The following is a 21322-nucleotide window of genomic DNA, read 5'->3' on the forward strand; positions in this document are numbered from 1 at the left end:
GGAGAGTTAGGTGTAAAAGTATAAAACTTTTAAACATTATAAAACAGTAGAACTAAAACCATTAGTAGATGCTCTTAAAGCTGTAGAGGAAACATAATGGTAATGTCACAGGGACTGAACTCGCCCCTGTTTCCATTGCAATGTTGGCTTTTCCATGAGGCCAAGAACTGAAACTTCCTCATGACGCACTGAGCAAATTATTGGGTTAAAGGACGTTTTATCAGGAAGAAAGATCTCAAAAAACATGAAAGAGGGTAATGCAATCCTGAAACTGTGTTGTCATTATTATTATTACTATTTTACATATTAAACCCTTGCAGCAGTGTATTGTGAACTTAACATTAAATCTTTTCATTAAAAACCACGACAAACTAATGAATGTGGGTCTTCAGGACCATAAAATGACAAACGATGACAACAGTGCATTGATGGAAACGTTGATGAATGATTTACTGTGGGGCACTGAAATGAATAGAAAAAACATTCTTGTAAAACTACGATTGAAAGCATCTTTTATCCAAATCTATGGTTTTTACATAAAAACTCAAAAATGAAAACGTTCCATACCTTTTACACAATCCACTTTTCCATTTAAATCAGATTTCTCCATAAAGATTTAACTGATATTATTTTAATAATAGCTAATATTATTTAGTGATAAAAATCTAATCAAATGGTCAATAGAGCCCCAAAGGCTTTTATATCTGCTGTTATATAACATGGTAAATGATTTCTCTAACAGCTATAAAGCAGGTAGTAGAATATAACGATAATAAATATGGGAATTTCCTCAAAGATGTGTGTTTGGGTGTGAACCTGTCCATCCATACTGACATTTCCTCACACACTCAGACAATGATTAAGTCTGTTGCTCAACGTGCCTCTGTGTAAAATGTATTTAACCACCGTCCACCTGAATCCAAGCCAAAGAGGAGCAGAAGCACCAGGAAAGATGAAGACCTGCTACATATTCAGTGCTTTTTTTTGCATGGTGGTCATCATTTACGCAAGTCCAGTACCACAGCAACCTGACGGTGACTATGCTTTTGCCGAGGTATTGTAAAAGTTATTCAGTATTTATTCACCTGGAAAAGTAACTACACTTACACAGGTATATGTACAGTTAAATACGTATAAGTTCTTCCAGAGAATATGTGTGCATCTATGAGTACAGGGATCTAGTTTTAACTAATGATTACATCTGGATCCCAAAGGTGTTTAATGGAGCTCCATAGCTCCATAAAATGCAGTTCTACTTCTCCGCAACCCTGTGCTGGTGGGCTTTATCCCCCTCTAGTCAATGCTTGATATTGGGCATGGTGAATTAGACTCATGTGAAGCTTCTCTGGACTATCCCATTGTTTCGTGTGTTACTATGTAGATTATTAAAGATAATTGCACACAAATGAACATCCATGTCTACCGTTGGTTCAAATGGTCATTGAATTCAGTGGTTAGACGTGCTGTCAATAAATGTTAAGATGCAGAGTGGCCCTAAACAAACCTCTCTTTATTTTTTGCAGAGTTACCTAAAGAAATTCTATAATATGACAGAGCAGTCCAAGTCATCCAAAGGGAGGGCAAGCCAAATGAGTCTGAAAATAGCTGAGATGCAGAAATTTTTTGGCCTCAACGTGACGGGATTTCTAGACACAAACACGATCAAAGCGATGAAGAAGCCTCGCTGTGGGGTTCCAGAGGTCGCTCGGTTCTCAACGTTTGCTTCTGGGTGGCAGAAGACGCAGCTGACGTACAGGTGAGGGAAGAATTTACTTGATTTTGAGCATACAAAGACAAATATGAAACCAAGTGTTGTTTTGGCTGGATGTGGGCCAAAGGTCATGAGCTGGGCTTAGCTTGGGTTACGGCATGTGCTGTGTGGGGCAGATGTGAACCAAATATCAATCTGGCTGAACTGAACAGTTGTGTCACATTTTGGCCAGTCATTGATTGTTATCTGGAAACTGGAACTGAAAACTGTTCTTTTCTGCAGGATTGTTAACTACACTCCTGACATGTCTCAGACTGAAGTGGACAACGCTATCACGAAAGCTCTCCAGGTCTGGGCTTCTGTCACTCCACTCAAGTTCACTCGTATCTACAGTGGTGAAGCTGACATCATGATCTCCTTTGTTAGAAGGTGTAAGTACAAAAACAGCAGCTGGATTAGTCAATGTGTAGAAATATATCTAAGAAAGACTTGTTTACATAGGTGTCTGAGCTTCTATTCCACTGAAGGACAACATGTTTCTAAGCACAAGTAATAAACATACTCCTGTAAAAGTCAATGATAGGGGATAACAGATAAAGCCTAGTCCTGTCAGTAAAATTAAAATCAAGTCAGATATATTAAATTAACATAATCAGCTCAAATGTATTTCCCTCTTAATTGTATTAAACATTGAGATGCTGCGTTGAGCTGCTAGTGAGCAATGAGGACAAAGGAAGAGGTGTGAGGACCCCAGCACAAATTACAGGTTTCTTGATATGAAAAAGTAGGTGCATTTTAACATAAGAACAATTTAGAAATACTTACTAAAACCTTAGGAAGATGAAGGTTAGTCCAGTTCTGGTTTAGTAAAGCAAACACATTAACATCAAAACAGAATATCTATGATAAGATATACCACACAGAGATAAGTAAGAAAATATCAGGAGGACGCAAACGATAAGCACCTCAAAGTTTAAATTGCTTAAAATGTTTTATATTTTATTCTTTTTAGCTCATGGTGATAATTCCCCCTTCGATGGACCAGGAAATACTTTGGCTCATGCTTATAGTCCTGGTCAGGGCATTGGGGGAGATGCACACTTTGATGATGACGAGAATTTCACCTCCGTTTCACCTAGAGGTAAAGCTTACCAATCGTCCCTGAACTTACAGGAGCAATCCCTCATTTTCACCACCAAGGAATAGCCAGCAATATTTAAATAATGTTTGTTTATGCTACATAGTGCAGCTCTAATGAGAAGAATAATCAAATTGCTTTGTAGTCCCTAAATGAATCAGTTTATGCTCCATGGAGCGGGTCCCCTACATGTTTAAACCAAAGTTTGTACAAAGTCTCTGATGTATCCAGGTCACTAGACTGACTGCTCCTTTTACAATTGATAATATACCAAACACACAGATTAACTATCCCTGTGCTGTGCTCAGGAGTGGTGCTGTTTCTGGTAGCTGCTCATGAGTTTGGACATTCGCTCGGCCTTTCTCACTCTGACGTACGTGGAGCTCTGATGTTTCCTACGTACCAGTTTGTCAATCCGAATACTTTTGTTCTGCCCAGGGATGATGTCAATGGCATTCAGTCTCTCTATGGTATGTATACGGAAAGGTTAAAGCTTCACTGAAAAAAATCTATATTAGGAAGAAAAATCATATTCCTAATTAAGAGACTGTTATAAAAACATTATGAGATTAATTAACATATTCTGCATAATTTCACTTGCATAATCCACTGAAAATGTCTTATTCCATCGGCAGGTAATTTTACCTTCTTCTAGAAATAATGCAAAGAAGAAGCAACATTAATTAAGAGTTATTTCTTGGATAAAAACCCTTAAAACAAGTAAAACGTAATGAAAACAGTAAAAGTGCTGAGTAGTCTTATAATATTCTTACAACAATCTTTGTGTAATTCTTGTGCTGTTCTAATAATGTCTTTATTTCTCCAGGCCCAAATAGGGCTTAAAACCCTTGATGCCTCCAGCAAGCCCTGATGCTTTGGATGGGACACACTTTCTGTGACGTCCCTTATCCCCAGGCCATCCCTACAGCATAGAACAAATGATTAGATAATTATCAATATTTTTATCAATCCTACATTTAATTATCCCTAAACACATTTCAGTGTATGGTTTTATTTCCAGTGCTTTGGAGAATCAGGGTGACTTTTATAAAATAAACATGAGTCTGAAATGTGGACTTTGCCTCTGAGTGTTCTTTTCATTTGAGATGCTGCATCAAACGTGGTGTAAATGAAGACTGTTAAACATATGGGCCTCAAGTCCTAAGTACAAAACTCCTCACTCAAAATCAAGTGAAATCCAGCCATAAAACTCAATCCTCTTTTAGGCGTGAACTCTTCCAGTGGTTTGACATTCAGGGGCTAGTGAGGATCCAAGGTTTCTGAGTAACGTTATACTGCAGAAATATTTTCCTTTGTTTTTGATCAAGTTCTGAAATGCATTTTCTAAAATGAAGGCCTACCTTGAATTACGACTGTGCTTCACAGATAACTTCTACTTACATTCTTTCACCAAAATCACAGTGTTACACACAGTATCTGATTGACAACAAGGAAGATGTAATAAAAAAACGTATACATGTTTTATTTTAAACACGTTAATCTGGTCATTTGCTCCACCGATTTCATAACGAACATTTTGCTATTATGGACCACGCCCATAGAGGCTGAAACGAGGAGGTGAACTCAGAAGTCTTTTGGGGAAGAGTTCAGGGTGGCTTATGAATGTGTATGAAGCCAGACCCCCAAAAATGTGCAGGAATGCTGGTCATTAAGTGCTGCAGAATGGATAGGTTCAGGTACTCTGGTCAAGGGTTTGATTGGTATCCTGGTTGTGTGTAGATGAATGAAGGGGGTAGTGAGTCTATGAATGAACTACCTTTAATAAACTGGTGCATGACTGAGTGTCATGTGAGACGGTAGAGAAATAGCAAAAGTTGAATGTCCTTTATTGATTATGATAATGGAAATTCTAGCGTGACTGGTAATTCGAATTTTCAGATGCCGCAGTGGTAAAGGGGTGATGATTGCGAAAAGTGATATAGAGTCAGAGTTGGTTTTAAGACGGACAAGATCATCACGTCGGCAGAAATCAAATTGATCAACTAATAATAGAATTTTAAAGGATCACCAGCTAAATGTCATTAAGCTACGGTGTAACAATAATAGTGACATTTATCTGGGGCCACCATGATAGTGCATCATGCTGGATGCACTGGACAGAGTGTTGCTAAGTAATTGATGGTGATTGGGTAATAGTGAGGGGTCTGAGGCTGGCAACAATAGGTGGAAAGTGGATTAGTAGCAGCCTTGAAGTCAAGTACTACAGAGGGGCAGCGTTAATAAAGCGAGATGTGCTTCGTTGGCAGGTGTGCCCTGGTGGTGCCTTTCCAATGGCATAGAGGGAATTGAGAACAGAATGGTGATCTAGAGGGATGAGAGATGAGGCCAGTTAAGAAGCCCAAAAAAGTCAGCACCGCAGGAAAGGCGAGATAGAGAGAAAACTCGGAAAGAGAAAAATACAAAAGGTGCTGAGGAGCTCAAGCAAAGAGGCAAGGTAGAAAGTTGACTACATGATAACGAAGATGCCTAGAGGGTGATGAAAAAACAGGTGTCAGAGGTTGCGTCAAGTGCCTGAGTGCTGGTCCAAGGTAACCTGGGTAGAGAGCATAAGCTGGAACTTAGGGGCTAGATATCAGCGTGGTTGTGAAGATAGGAGGACAGGTTGAAGGTCCACAGCGCCTGGAGGAATCAGTGCGAACAGTACCATAGGAGGCAGGGTGAGGTGCTGTTGCTAGTGAGAGATGAAAGAGTAAGGTCCTCACTGGCACGAGCTGGAAAGTGAAAAGCTGAGAGCGACAAGGCTGCATGTGAGAGGGTAAATTGAATTTGAGGTGGCGTCAAGGGCCTGAGTGCTGTGTAGGGGGGCTGGTCCAAGGCCACGCTTGAGAAGAGAGCATAAGCTGTGAACTTAGGGGCTCGGAGCGGCATGACCGCAAAGAGGGGAGGTCAGGTTGAAAGCCTGCAGCTGCTAGTACGAACAGTACCATAAGAGGCAGTGCGAGGTGCAGTCGCTAGGAGAAGCAGAAGGTAAGATCCAGCAGAAGAGAGTGCAAGCCGTACAGTGGACGCAGGGCGCCGTTTGTTTTTGAGGGGAAGGCATAGGGATGAGCATCCACAGCAGTTTCTGAGGAGAGAGTGCAAGCTGAGAAGTTGGAGGTGGGCGGTGCGGCCAAAAAGCTATGGGGTTGGGACGAAGGTCTGTGGCATGAGAGAGGAGGGCTGTAAAGGAAGAGGCAGCATGCAGCGAAACCACAAGGGGAAGGGGATTAGGATGAAGGTCCACATCAGGAGAGAGGGTGTGCTGTAAAGGAAGAGGTGGGGTGTGGGACAGCCACAAATGAGAGGATTAGGACATGGCCTGTAACGGCACCCAGGTAAACGATGAGCTGGAAAATCAGAGACTCGGAGTAGTGCAGCAGCAAGAAGTGGGGGATGAAGGTCCACCGAAGCACCTGAAAACAGAGCAGGAGCTAGAAGCTGTAGAGTGTGAGCAGCAAGGCAGCACAGAGGAGGGTCCTGTATGATAGTCCACAGCAGCATCTGAAAAGAGAGTATAAACTGGAAGCCGGAGGGTGGGAGAAGCACATCAGCAGAGGATTCAAGATGAGTGTCTGCAGCAGCACCTAAATAGAAAAATGAGAATTGTAATGTTAGAGGCAGGGTATGGCGCAGCTGCAAATTGAAGAGGTTGGGATGAGCGTCCATGAAGTATGCAAGCTGCTGATGTAGAGGCTGGGAGAATGAGACAATCGGATTTGAGCAAATCTAGGGTGTGGAAGCTGTGCAGCAAGGAGACTGCATAGAATGCCCAGAGCACAAGGCAGGAGGCAGGCCCACAACAGCAACCTGTAGAGGGGGTGCGAGCTGGAAAGTAGGAGGCATAGAATAGCAGCAGGGGTACAGGGTGGAAAGAAAATGAATCAGCAATGAGGAAGCCATGCAGTGAGAAGACCGCATTGAGTGCTGGACAGGAGACAGGCCTGCCGCAGCACCTATAGAGGGGTGCGGGCTGGAAGGTCTGAGGCATGCAGCTGCAACTGAAACGGGGGAAGAGGTGGGATGATGAAGTGAGGGTGGGATGATGCGTAGAGTAGATCGTAGAATAGACAGCGTCGAGTGCCCAGAGTGCTGGACAGGAGACAGGTCGCCGCGGCACCTATAGAGGGGTGTGGGCTAGGAGGTCTGAGGCATACAGCTGCCATGGGGGAAGAAGTGGGATGATGAAGGGAGGGGTGGGATGATAAGGGGAGGGGTGGGATGATGCGTAGGGTAGACCTACATAGAGTAGACTGTGTCGAGTGCTCAGAGCGCTGGACAAGAGACAGGCCTATAGAGGGGTCGAGCTAGAAGGTCTGAGGCATGCAGCTGTGGCTGCAACAGGGGAAGAGGTGGGATGATGAAGGGAGGGGTGGGATGATGCATAGAGACAGATGTAGAGGAAGAGAAAGGGAGGGGTGGGATGATGCGTAGAGACAGATATAGAGGAAGAAAAGGGGAAGGGGTGGGATGATGCGTAGATACAGATGTAGAGGAAGCAAAAGGGGAGGGGTGGGATGATAAAGGGAGGGGTGGGATGATGCGTAGAGACAAATGTAGAGGATGAAAAATAGGAGGGGTGGGATGATAAAAGGAGGGGTGGGATGATGCGTAGAGACAAATGTAGAGGATGAAAAAGAGGAGGGGTGGGATGATAAAGGGAGGGGTGGGATGATGCGTAGAGACAAATGTAGAGGATGAAAAAGAGGAGGGGTGGGATGATAAAGGGAGGGGTGGGATGATGCGTAGAGACAAATGTAGAGGATGAAAAAGAGGAGGGGTGGGATGATAAAGGGAGGGGTGGGATGATGCGTAGAGACAAATGTAGAGGATGAAAAAGAGGAGGGGTGGGATGATAAAGGGAGGGGTGGGATGATGCGTAGAGACAAATGTAGAGGATGAAAAAGAGGAGGGGTGGGATGATAAGGGGAGGGGTGGGATGATGCGTAGAGTAGACCTACATAGAGTAGACTGTGTCGAGTGCTCAGAGCGCTGGACAAGAGACAGGTTTATAGAGGGGTTGAGCTAGAAGGTCTGAGGCATGCAGCTGTGGCTGCAACGGGGGAAGAGGTGGGATGATGAAGGGAGGGGTGGGATGATGCATAGAAGCAGATGTAGAGGAAGAAAAAGGGGAGGGGTGGGATGATAAAGGGAGGGGTGGAATGATGCGTAGAGACAGATGTAGAGGAAGAAAAAGGGGAGGGGTGGGATGATAAAGGGAGGCGTGGGATGATGCGTAGAGACAGATATAGAGGAAGAAAAGGGGGAGGGGTGGGATGATAAAGGGAGGGGTGGGATGATGCATAGAGACAGATGTAGAGGAAGAGAAAGGGAGGGGTGGGATGATGCGTAGAAAGGATAAGAGAGAATGAAACGAACTCGGAGGGCTGTGTCTAAATGGGTGCAATGTTGTCAATCAAGGCAGTGTTCAGATTGAAAGAGGAGCCGATTTGGAATGGAGGCTTAAACATGCTGCCTGCTTTCAGATAGGACCATCTTGGCAAGCAGTGTCTACTGCCCTGGAGATGTGCAGAAATATTGCAGATTCTAAGCCATTATCCTATTCAGCTCAGATAATTATATTATTATCAAAACAGCCCTCTAAGGCACCGACCTGTGAGACAGCAAAGACTATAAGACATTGAGGCTAATGTCTCCAGCTTAGACACAACCAGAAAAGGTAACAGGAAGATGAAGAATGCTCCAGCAGGGGGTGTTGAGTAAGAGTTAGAAGGTTGTGACTACAACTCCCAAAATTATGTTATTACATAACTTCACCTATAATTGCGGTTACGCTGCTTTATGTAAACACTGACACCTCAGGGATGTATTATAACTCCAAAAATACTCCAAATGTTGGATGAACAGGTCACATACACACAATCAAGTCATGTCTTTAGCTTTAAAAAAGCAAAATAAGAAATTAAAGTTCTCAAGACCTTTGTTGAGAATGAGAAACCACTGCATATTTTAAAGGTAAATAAGAAGCATTTGCTCATATTAAAAATATCAGAGTGGTACATAGATGAGGAGCATGCTGTTTAAAGTAGATAAGATGTGGGCCAAGCCACAGAAAACAATTTACTGAAGAATGTGGGATTTCACAGGTATTTAGCTGGAGATGTTGTTTAGGAATAAGTCTCGTGGGGGAGGGGGGGTGACTGGGTGTGTGGTATATTATAATGCTTCAGGACCTGCAGCCTCTTTTAGATCTGTTGCCAAGAGAATGCAATGAATAAGTAAGTAAAACCAAATCTTTAACTCCCAGTTTTTAAAATGCAGATTAAAAAATGGATACATGTCTTATTCAGTAAAAGTTGTTAAACATTAAACTGTTAAAATGTCTAAATGTTTTCAGGCTTTGAGTTTGATTATTACACATTTACTGTAAATAACTTTTACCAAAGTGTATTTTCTGATGTTTAATTAAATATTTCAGATGTTCTGAGAAGTAAAATTAAATAAATGACAAAAAATATGCAGTATATTTTCTTGTGGTCTGTCTTTCATTGTCACTGGGACACAGGGAGAACACATCAAACTCCTCACAGACAGTCACCTGGAAGAAACCCATGCAGACACAGAGAACACACCACACTCCTCACAGACAGTCACCCGGAGGAAACCCACACAGACACAGGGAGAACACACCACACTACTTATAGACAGTCACCCAGAGGAAACCCACGCAGACACAGGGAGAACACACCACACTCCTTACAGACAGTCACCCGGAGGAAACCCACGCAGACACAGGGAGAACACACCACACTACTTATAGACCGTCACCCAGAGGAAACCCACGCAGACACAGAGAGAACACACCACACTCCTAACAGACAGTCACCCGGAGGAAACCCACGCAGACACAGGGAGAACACACCACACTACTTATAGACCGTCACCCAGAGGAAACCCACGCAGACACAGAGAGAACACACCACACTCCTCACAGACAGTCACCCGGAGGAAACCCACACAGACACAGGGAGAACACACCACACTCCTCACAGACAGTCACCCGAAGTTAGACTCGAACCCACAGCCTCCAGGACCCAGGAGCTGTGACAGAACTCTAGTTGAACTCTAGTATAACTTCTTCAAGTTTTACATTTTCTATGACCACCATATTGTTTATTAATGATCAAAAATATTTAAAACTTCTGAATTCTGGAGGTGATATCCCGTGGAAAAGTTTGAACACACATGGCATTCTGATGCTGTAATTCATTTTGGGGTAAATATAATGGTCTTCAAGAAACAAAGTAGCATTTTTGAAAAATGTACAATATTAATCATAAATTTATGCAGATTTTATAGCACAATTATACTTTATAGCATTTTTAAAAAACGTAATATTTAAAGGGTGCCATAATATTTGCAAATGCTACTTTTTAAAGAGAACTTTTGATTGGCTATGGATCATCTTAGTGGATGAATATTTAATATGAAATAGTGTCCAAAGCTGTTTATTGAAATTTTACACTAATAACAAAGTATTTCTCTTTTTTAGCTGAAATTAAAGCAAAAGTATTTTCCTGAAAGGACACACAATTCAGACTAACTATAATTTCTGCTTTCTCTCCGGCCTGGCCCAAAGTTTCTAAAAGACACTTACTGGAAAATAATTACAGGAAATATTTACCAGTTTATATCTGAGAAATATTTAAGATTATTAATTTAGATTATTTAAGATTGTGGAAATTAAGCCTAATAAAATCCATTAATGGTGTAAGGATACAGCTCATGTTGTGAGGCAAATTAAATAGTCCCTAAACTTAGTCCCTATAAAAACTGTTTTTCTTTACTATTGTACCACTTATTTAACACCACCAACAACATGAAATATAAAGAAGGTCAGTTAAATTGCTGTTGCTAAGCTGCAGCCATCACCACCGCATGTTTCCTACACCAACACTTTATAGAAACCTGAGAGGTTTTGTCCACAGAGAATCATTTCACAACAAAGCACTCAATGACTTTGTTTACTTCAAGCAATTTATTTAAGTCCTCTTTAACCTGGATTAAATGAAATCTCATCTCAACCCCATGCTCTGCCACCATCCCTAGGCCTATTTGGAGAAATACTACACTCCCAAACAACTGGCTTCATCTCTCCCCAGAAGAAAAGGTCTACAGATATCAGGCCAGTACTAGCTGAAATGCAGAGGTTGATTGCCACCCATGATAATGCTATCAAAAGGCTGAAGACCCACCTGAGATACAGGATAAAGAGCATTGAATTAAATTAGCACTGGACGATCATTACATCAGCTTGACCACAAAGTCTGTTCTTAGATTTGCAGATTGATATCACTAACTCACTCAGTAACTTGTGTTTAGCAGGCTAAAACTCTCCACAGGGGGGAATCAAATTGATTTCAGTAAGTCATTTGGGGCTAGGGTGGCACAGCAGGTAGTGTTGCTGTCACACAGCTCCTGGGGTTGGGGGTTCAAGTCCTGCTCTGGGTGACTGTCTGTGAGGAGTTAGCATTAACAAACATTAAATTAAAACCCTGAAAAATGTGTTGTATTACATTTTAGTTTCTGTTGTATTTTTACGATAGAGTATTTCCTGTTTGAGTGGGTCTATTTTTATTGTTGCCCAGCATCAGGCCAGGTTTATGCTCTCTGGGCAACTCTCCTCTCCAGGCAAGTCTTTATCTGAGACAAGCGGAGATTTCTGTCTCTGACAAAAGCAAAGGGAAAGATGCCTGCAGCAATGAACATGACTCAGAACAGGACGTTTGTAGTCTGTATCATGTCACTTTCTTACATGTTTCTTTTGAGGCCTGGCGTGTGGGTTATTTGTTCAGTGTGATGAGACTTTGAGATGAAGGGTGCTCACGTGATTTGGAAATCACACGCAGACAGAAAGTTACCCCTGTACAACGATAATAATCTGGCAATATTGCTATCAGTCTTAACCAGAGGTTGATAGGTGGGTTTCCTCCTTGAAAAATATGTCATCAGATGAAAAACAAATAAAGGTGGGGTTAAAAGAGAAGCATATGGCCATATATGGACATACAGCAAATACTCAGCTGTGTTGAGGCCTGCTCTCTGCTACCTGAATGTATACCTTTTGCAATAGCTTCAGGCATATGCTATTTACTGGCACAGGATTTGTTATTGCAGACATGCTTCTGTGTCTATAGGGATTATTTGCACTTCAGTAAGCCTTTAATCTCCATCTGTGAATTCCAGACACCCTTTTCCATCATTCAAACCTGTTTTTTTTTATTGTTTGTTTGACTGTGTTGAAAAACAGAGCTCTAATCCATTGTTATTAAACGAGCAAATATAATATACTGAGATTTATCCATTTTCAAAAATAATGCTAATATTAATTGGACGTCTTAATTGACTGTGAGGAGTGTGGTGTGTTCTCCCTGTGTCTGCGTGGGTTTCCTGCGGGTGACTGTGAATGTGTGAGTGAATTTGTGTGAGTGTGTTGCTCTGTGAAGGACTGGCGCCCCCTCCAGGGTATGTCCCCGCCTTGCCCCCAGTGATCCTGGGTTAGCTCCGGACCCACCACGACCCTGAACTGAATAAGGGTTACAGACAATGAATGAATGAATGAATGAATAATTGATTAATCACATCAAGAACTGTTCATTCAGATTGTGATTTTTAATTCTTTTTTATGTTTGCAGAAAAAAACAACTTATCTAAATAATATTCTGAGAAGCTCAAAAACATACTGGAAAACCAATGTCTTTCTTACACTCCTGATTTCTTTTACCCTGTCGTGTGTACGCCACCTAATGGTTAATGTTGTGAAGTACCCAGAGGTTATAACAAAGGAACCTTAAAAGTTTTATCACCTAGCGTTCTTACATTATATGGAGGATATTTCAACTCCTGACACACTTTCAAATATGAAAATGGAATGTTTGTGTACCATTCCTGCGACTTAATGCCAGGTTTGGTAGTGTCTAATAAACTTGAAATAATCTTTTAAGGGTCCACTAGAAATATGTGTACTCTTTATATAAACGTTTTTACAGTGGGAATTTGATTATAAGTTTTTGTGTTTTTCAGGCGTTGATAATTATTAAATACAATATAGCAGTCTACAAGTTACAAAACAACAGTTCCGGAGCCAGAGGGAAAGAAGACGGTCTATTTACAGAGCAGAGTAGCAGAATTTTGTCAAAGAAATGTAAAGGGTGTTAATGTGGATAGAGTGATTGTAAACTCCCAGCATTTAGCATGATGTCATGTGTGCTAATAAACGACTACACACTTTAGCAACATTAGCATTTCTGATTGTGACACACTTGTGTCAAATGATCAGCAAAACACATTGAGTGCTGGTTAATAGCTTATTATTAGACATTGTGATTAGTTTACTCAGACTTGATGATTAACTTACATTGCGTTTGATAAAGGAATTAATCAGTAAAAACTGCTGAAACTTGATTGAACAATGACAACAATCTGAAGCCTTCCAAGGTTTGCTACAATCTTATTTGGGAAAAGGCTAAATTATTATTAGTTGTTTTTGGGGATAATTAAATAAATACAATTATAATTTAAAATCTGATATTTTTTAAATTAGAGCAGTGGGTTCTCATTTATTAAATACATTGATAAATCCACTGATTAATGACATCTATTTTATCTCATAAGTAATGTGAAATACCTACATATTTCCATAATTCACACAGTCTGTCAGTTATTCTGATGTTTTATATGGATTTTATGTGTTCTTTTTCTTTTCCTTTTTCTTTTTTTTTTCTTATCATGGAAATCCTTTACATTGCACGAGGTATAAACAGCTGCTCTCAGGTATGTTCCACTGATGGATGAACGTATATCTGATTGGGGCCCTGTCATCTGCGTCACTACCCACAACAGCTCCCCTCATTCTCTTTGATAAAGGGCTTGTTCGGACAGAGCCCATGCCTCTCTCGATTTGTTGGGTCCCCTCCCACACCCTGCTTTAGGGCTTCTAACACACACCAAAACAACATCACTGCTCCCGAAGACCTTATATAAGCGCTGGATGGGTGCTGGAGAGGCTTAAGTTCCTTTTTTTGCTGAAGAAGAAAGCAGAATATGGAGGACACAGGTCTTTTAGCACTGACCCTGGTGGTGTGTTTGGTGCTTTGTGATGGAGCCCCAGTAAGCGAAACACAAACTGTGTCCACAGAGGATCAAGAAGCAGCAGAGGTAGATGAATATTTATATTTCCTTCCTATATTTAGTGTGTTTTTAATGTTTTGTATGAACAGAAGTTGTCTGCAAGTTTAAGTTCAAATGTGACTGCTCCTGAGAATCCCATCCCATTCTTCTCTTCTGAGATTTAATACCAGCTTAACGTACTGAACAAAGATGTTTTATATTTAAATAATTTTCCACTGTCTTTCTCCAGGCCTATCTGAAGCACTTCTACTCTAACGCTAGTGCTTCATCCTCCAGTGGGAGACGAGTGCATGTACAAGACTTTGAAACTATTCTGAAACAAATGCAGGAGTTCTTTGGGCTGGAGGTGACCGGCAAGCTGGACACAAACACAGTAAAAATGATGAAGAAGCCACGCTGTGGAGTTTCAGATGTAGCCAGATTTGGGCATTTCCAAGGCAGTCCCAAGTGGCAGAAGAAAACTGTCACATACAGGTACAGGGCTTTTCCAGTTTAGTAAGGGACTGAAAATTTCTACACTATACATAATGTAGGGCGACACTTGGCACAGCAGGTAGTGTCTGTGTCACACAGCTCCATGGCCCTGGGGTTGTGGATTTGTGTTCTCCCTGTGTGTGCGTGGGATTCCTCCGGGTGACTGTCTGTGAGGAATGTGGTGTGTTCTCCCTGTGTCTGCGTGGGTTTCCTCCGGGTGACTGTCTGTGAGGAGTGTGGTGTGTTCTCCCTGTGTCGGCGTGGGTTTCCTCCGGGTACCTGTCTGTGAGGAGTGTGGTGTGTTCTCCCTGTGTCTGCGTGGGTTTCCTCCGGGTCACTGTCTGTGAGGAGTGTGGTGTGTTCTCCCTGTGTCTGGGTGGGTTTCCTCCGGGTGACTGTCTGTGAAGAGTGTGGTGTGTTCTCCCTGTGTCTGCGTGGGTTTCCTTCGGGTGCTCCTTTTTCCTTCCACAGTCCAAAAACACATGTTGGTAGGTGGATTGGCGACTCAAAAGTGTCCGTGGGTGTGAGTGAATGTGTGTCACCCTGTGAAGGACTGGCGCCCCCTCCAGGGTGTGTTTCCGCCTTGCACTCAGTGATTCTGGGTAGGCTCCAGAATCCAGAAACTGGATAAGGGTTACAGACAATGAATGAGTGAATAAATTAATAAATAAATATACATAATGTAAACATAACAGCCCTCGTGTGGGAAACCCACTCTTTGGAGTATAAACTGATTAATTCATGGACTATTTACGTGAGTCACACTTTATAAAAAAAACAAGAAACTAATTGTTCACATTCATGAATACTTTAGCTATTTTTGTGGCTATAATAAGCATTTGATTCTTTAATAATGACAAATAGTTTGATTACTCAAATGTCTCAAAAGACTAGCAGGCCCACGGTTACTCTGCACTGTTTCTCTGATGTTGTCTTTTTAAAACCTATGTCAGAATAACAGAGTACACTCCAGATCTGAGCCAGAAAGAAGTGGACACCGCCATCACACAGGCATTCAGACTCTACAGCGATGTCATTCCACTGGACTTCAAACAGATTTACAGTGGCACTGCGGACATTATGATCCTCTTCAAAGCTGGATGTAGGTGTATTCTTCAGAATGGTCAGATCTACTGCTATTTAAATAAAACCTCATTGCATTTTTTTATGTCTTGCTCCAATGTCTCATTTTGTCCAGATCATGGAGATTTTTACCCGTTCGATGGACCCAGTGGAGTCCTGGCCCATGCCATGTCTCCAGGCCCAGAGGAAGGAGGGGACACTCACTTTGATGAGGCCGAGCGCTGGACACTGAGTTCAGCAGGTATGGACACACACCTGACCGGTCAAGAGCTTTAAGGAGAGTTGTGGTTGTCTAGTTGTGAAGTATTCTGAAGACATTGTAAGTAATAACTTTTTTTTTCAGGGGTGAACCTGCTGTTAGTGGCTGCTCATGAGTTTGGTCATGCTCTTGGACTTGATCACTCTCGAGACCCCTCAGCTCTAATGTATCCCACCTACCAATACGTGAACACAAATGGATATAAACTGCCACTGGATGACAAGAATGGAGTCCAAGCCCTTTATGGTATGTATAAATCATACAGTACACTGTAAAAATTTGCTGTATATTTACAGCAAGTCTGCTACAGTATTTTATTGTAAATCACAGTATTTACAGTAAATTATTGTATTATTCAATTACAGTAATATGCTGTAAATTTGAAATACAGCAGTGTTCCTGTAAAAATACAGTAAATGCCTGGGAACTCTGCTGCCAGTATTTTATTGTAAATCACAGTATTTACAGTAAATTATTGTTTTACTCAATTACAGTAATATGCTGTAAATTTGAAATACAGCAGTGTTCCTGTAAAAATACAGTAAAATACAGGAACTCTGCTGCCAGTATTTTACTGTAAAATTTACAAGACTTTTTTTACAGTGTACTTATAAAGCCAAGTATAGCCTACTGCCTTCCACACAGTAGAATAGGGTTCAGTTCCCAGGGACAGGAACACCACAAAGTACAAAATAAGAGTTTGGGCAAGACTTTTAATACTGTCTCTGTAACACAATCAAAATTGTAAGTTGCTATGGATAAGAGCTTCTGCAATGTTTAAATATAATACTAGTTACAAATCCTTTGGAAGGAGAAACTGCCTACAAACTAAACTCAATGTCTGGTTAAATATTATTAGGTGTACGTGAATCTCCAAATCCTCAGCCGAAGCCTGACCCAAAGCCTCAGCCAAAGCCAGACCCTGGATCCAATCCACCAGAGCCATGCAAGAGGGACTTAGTGTTTGATGCAGCAACCAGCATACAAGGAGAGCTGTATTTCTTCAAAAACGAGTAAGGAGAAATTGTTCTCTTTTATACAGATATTCCTAGAGGAAAGAGAAAACTGTTTAAAAACTCATTAAAAAATACAAAGACTTTTGGACTCCTAGGAACCATGTAGGGTTTAATATAATTAATATATATATATATATATAATCAAATTAGTATTTCCCCAGTATTTAACTGGCCTTGACCTTCTCTTGCTGTAAGCTATTACTGGAAAAAAACTGGCGGGAGGAAAATCCAGCAGCTGAAGACCAAGTCCACGTGGCCTGCAATCAATTCTGTTGATGCGGCTTATGAGCTTCGGCATAGAGACATCAGCTTGTTCTTCAAAGGCATGATTTCTTCTTTATTCTTCATTGTTTTTGCATTTTTAGAAAACAGCAACACTCTGATATTAAGGTGTATGAAGCCGGGGATTTTTAGGTCTTCCAGCGAATGTAAATCATAATTTGTTGTTGTTTGTGTTTACTCTTACAGGCCAGCAGTACTGGATGGTCAGAGGGACCGTTTCATTACCTGGTTACCCCAAGCCCATCTCTCAGCTTGGTTTTCCTTCATGGGTCACTAAGATTGACGCTGCAGTCTATGTGGAATCTACGGGTCGTACTCTGTTCTTTGTTGGCAGTAAATACTGGAGGTAATTAATAGATAAATCAATGCTAATAAAATGGTGACAAGATCATGTAAAAAAGAATAAAAATGTGCATATATTTTAAAACACAGCTTCAATGAAAGGACGGGAAAAATGGACACTGGCTTTCCAAAATCTATCCAGAGAGATTTCCCTGGCATTGGCTCCAAAGTGGATGCGGCTTTTGAAAACTATGGTAACAACATATGTTTTCATTACTAACATAATGCTTTAAAATGAATATATAAATGATTTTAAATATAATATATTAAATATATTATATAATAATTATATATAATTATTTGTTTTCTCTTTCAGGCTATCTATATTTCTCTGATGGTGCCCGGCAAACAGAGTACGAATACAGGCTCAGAAAAGTGAGACGTGTCCTTTTGAATTACGGATGGTTGGACTGCTACTAAGTTCATTTTCTAAATGTGAAAAGAGCGTGCTTCAATTTTGTCTCATGATTCTTATTCATGTCGTTAAGCCACTGTTATACCGACACCTAGGGGCTTGGATATATCAGCGATTCTGTCCTTCATCTCACATATAAAATATAATAATAATCAATGTGATTAATGTTGCTTGCTATTATTTTTTGTAATAAAATGATTTTTATTGATTTTCATGGAATATTCAAATATATGGCTGTGCATAATGCTTATATTGTTCATTGAACTGTTTGCAATATTTTGTATTCATAAAAGCACTTGATATCTGTAATTCATTAAAAATAATAAAGAAATATGATTGATTTGAAAAACATTTTCATTCATTCATTCATTCATTCATTATCTGTAACCCTTATCCAGTTAAAGGTTACAGATAATGAATAAATTAATGAATGAATGAATAATTGATTAATCACATCAAGAACTGTTCATTCAGATTGTGATTTTTAATTCTTTTTTTATGTTTGCAGAAAAAAACAACTTATCTAAATAATATTCTGAGAAGTTCAAAAACATACTGGAAAAACAATGTCTTTCTTACACTCCTGATTTCTTTTTCCCTGTCGTGTGTACGCCACCTAATGGTTAATGTTGTGAAGTACCCAGAGGTTATAATAAAGGAACCTTAAAAGTTTTATCACCTAGCGTTCTTGCATTATATGGAGGATATTTCAACTCCTGACACACTTTCAAATATGAAAATGGAATGTTTGTGTACCATTCCTGTGACTTAATGCAAGATTGGTAGTGTCTAATAAACTTGAAATAATCTTTTAAGGGTCCAGTAGAAATATGTACTATTTATATAGACTTTTTTACAGTGAGAATTTGATTATAAGTTTTTGTGTGTTTCAGGCGTTGCTAAATAAACATAGCAGTCTACACGTTACAAAACAACAGTTCAAAGAAATGTAAAGGGTGTTAATGTGGATAGAGTGATTTTAAACTTCTAGCATTTAGCATGATGTCATGGGTGCTAATAAATGACTACACACTTTATCAACATTAGCAATTCTGATTGTGACACACTTGTGTCAAATGATCAGCAAAACACATTGAGTGCTGGTTAACCATAAGAACCCTATCTATATAGCTATTTTGCTATTCCGTTTTTTTCAGTGCCTTTTTCAGTTGCATTTAACCAGCACTCAATGTGTTTTGCTGATCATTTGACACAAGTGTGTCACAATCAGAATTGCTAATGTTGATAAAGTGTGTAGTCATTTATTAGCACCCATGACATCATGCTAAATGCTAGGAGTTTACAATCACTCTATCCACATTAACACCCTTTACATTTCTTTGACAAAATTCTGCTACTCTGCTCTGTAAATAGACTGTCTTCTTTCCCTCTGCCTCCGGAACTGTTGTTCTGTAACATGTAGATTGCTATGTTTATTTAATATTTAGCAAGACATAAAAATCCCTGGCTTCATACACCTTAATATCAGAGAGTTGCTGTTTTTTTTTTTCTAAAAATGCCAAAACAAATGATAAAGAATAAAGAAGAAGTCACACCTTTGAAGAAGAAGCTGATGTCTTTTTGCCGAAGCTCATAAGCCACGTCAACAGACGTGATTCCAGTCAAATCCACAACCCCAGGGCCACGGAGCTGTGTGACACAGACACTATCTGCTGCGCCAAGTGCCGCCCTACATTATGTATAGTGTAGAAATGATCAGTCCCTTACTAAACTGGAAAAGCCCTGTACCTGTATGTGACAGTTTTCTTCTGCCACTTGGGATTGCCTTGGAAATGCCCAAATCTGACAGCAGAATTATGTGTGTGTGTGTTTCAAATAACATATCGACACCTTCCCTTCAATCAACTACCTTTGTCTCCAGACCAAAGAGGTAGAGGGGGAGGCACAGGGCATGTCTGGAAAGGTGTTAGAAATACAGGAGATACAGAGTGGAAAACAAATGGTGGGAAACTCTGAGTTTTGGGAACAGGATACAGCGAAAGATGATTGAAATGTAAAAGAGAGAACAGATGGTGAACTTCAAAGGGTTTTCCAGGTATAAAAGACGCTGATCAAAAATGGTCAGCAGAGAGGTGTAAACAGCGTTGCGCGATGCGTTCCTCACTCACGTTAATAAATTGTCTCATTTGATGCCGACTCAGAGACTCAGCTCTCTTATTTTCTGTCATAATTTTCCACCACAATTTGGTGTAGTCGGCAGGATGAGCAACGGAATGTGGCGGAGAGAGGAGCAGTGAACGCGAATCGAGGATGCTCTCCGGCAGAGACTGGACCCAAAAGCAGGGAAGAAAAAATATTTCTGCAGGGGTACGTGTCTCTGATCATCCCTCTGCTAACAATCCAAGCCTCATCTACAAACATTGGTGGTGAGTGACAATCTAATTATTTGAGATGAATTATAGTTTAAACTATTCCCCTCCACCTCCCTTTAAACACTCCGTCCTGGATGAAGTTTAGTTACATGACGGTGTAATGTGTGATGACTAGCCTGGTCATAGCGAGGCCTCTGGTGGTAAAATATATAACCGGAGTAAAAGAGTAGCCTGCTCATAGCGAGGTCTCTGTTGATAGACGTGTCTCCAGAGTATAGGTCCAGACTGTGGGAAGGAGTGCTAATAGTGTTAAGTAGGTAAAAGGGGGTGAGACGTTGTTGTTGGGGCTAAATTTCTCTGAGTCACTAAATCAAGTAAGAGAGCAAGATGGGATCCCAGTTAACAATTCAAAAAAAATTATACTATATATATATATATATATATATATATATATATATATATATATATATATATATATATATATATATATATATATATATATAATATTATAATTATAAGATTTACACTGCGACTCTTTTTAGTCAGATGACCCAGGACTGTGGCACTGATCACTGATAGTGTAACATATGTCCCATTGCGGATAAGATATTTCGGATTCCCGACTACTGGGAACCTCAGTGTGAAATATTTACATAAGATCAAGGACAGAGTGAAACAACTACACATGAGGTGCCCACGAGTGGTGATTAAACACTGTGTAAAAAAAAAAAAGAAAAAGTACCTGTGGGGAGCCCACAAGCGGTGATTAAATATTTGAAAGGAAAAAAAGGGAAGGGGGCAAAACTAAACCAGTGTCTCAGTGTGTCCCTTTTCCAGCCGATCCTCACCTCGATGCTGCCCCGCCGAAAAGAACCGCACCAGAGAACAACCAAGCCGCAGCAGCACCTGAGCAAGTGGCAGTGCAACCACCTCCACCCACCGGAGCACCAGGCCTCAGTGGACCCGCATACAGCACCCGGCCCCTATGTCAATCTGCAGCGGGAAATCGAAGTGTTGGACAGAGAGCAGGAGGGAATCGGCTTTCACTCTCCACCCGTCTCCACCCGAACCCGAACCAAAACTTCAGGCGGAACTGAAGGGGGAGACCTATTCCCCTGCCC

General features: G+C 40.8%; 1 protein-coding gene across 1 annotated transcript; it reads left to right on the forward strand.

The window, feature by feature from the left end:
• The first annotated feature begins 988 nt into the window (after positions 1-988).
• On the forward strand, positions 989-18575 carry mmp30 (matrix metallopeptidase 30). The gene is made up of 15 exons (XM_066650429.1): positions 989-1054; positions 1524-1756; positions 1994-2142; positions 2724-2852; positions 3158-3335; positions 13898-14024; positions 14227-14471; positions 15425-15573; positions 15670-15795; positions 15898-16059; positions 16673-16826; positions 17025-17152; positions 17298-17457; positions 17544-17647; positions 17770-18575. Exons 1-15 carry the CDS (start codon positions 989-991, stop codon positions 17871-17873), a joined length of 2214 nt encoding a protein of 737 aa, XP_066506526.1. The 3' UTR covers positions 17874-18575.
• Positions 18576-21322: the final 2747 nt, after the last annotated feature.

The sequence above is a fragment of the Hoplias malabaricus genome, chromosome 18 (assembly GCF_029633855.1).
Source record: "Hoplias malabaricus isolate fHopMal1 chromosome 18, fHopMal1.hap1, whole genome shotgun sequence".
NCBI lineage: Eukaryota > Metazoa > Chordata > Actinopteri > Characiformes > Erythrinidae > Hoplias > Hoplias malabaricus.

Coding starts and splice junctions, on each gene's coding strand:
- mmp30 (XM_066650429.1), top strand. CDS start 989: ATGGTGGTCATCATTTACGCAAGTCCAGTACCACAGCAACCTGACGGT. Junction 14,472..15,424: donor AAGAAAACTGTCACATACAG/GTACAGGGCTTT, acceptor AACCTATGTCAG/AATAACAGAGTACACTCCAG. Junction 15,574..15,669: donor GATCCTCTTCAAAGCTGGAT/GTAGGTGTATTC, acceptor CATTTTGTCCAG/ATCATGGAGATTTTTACCCG.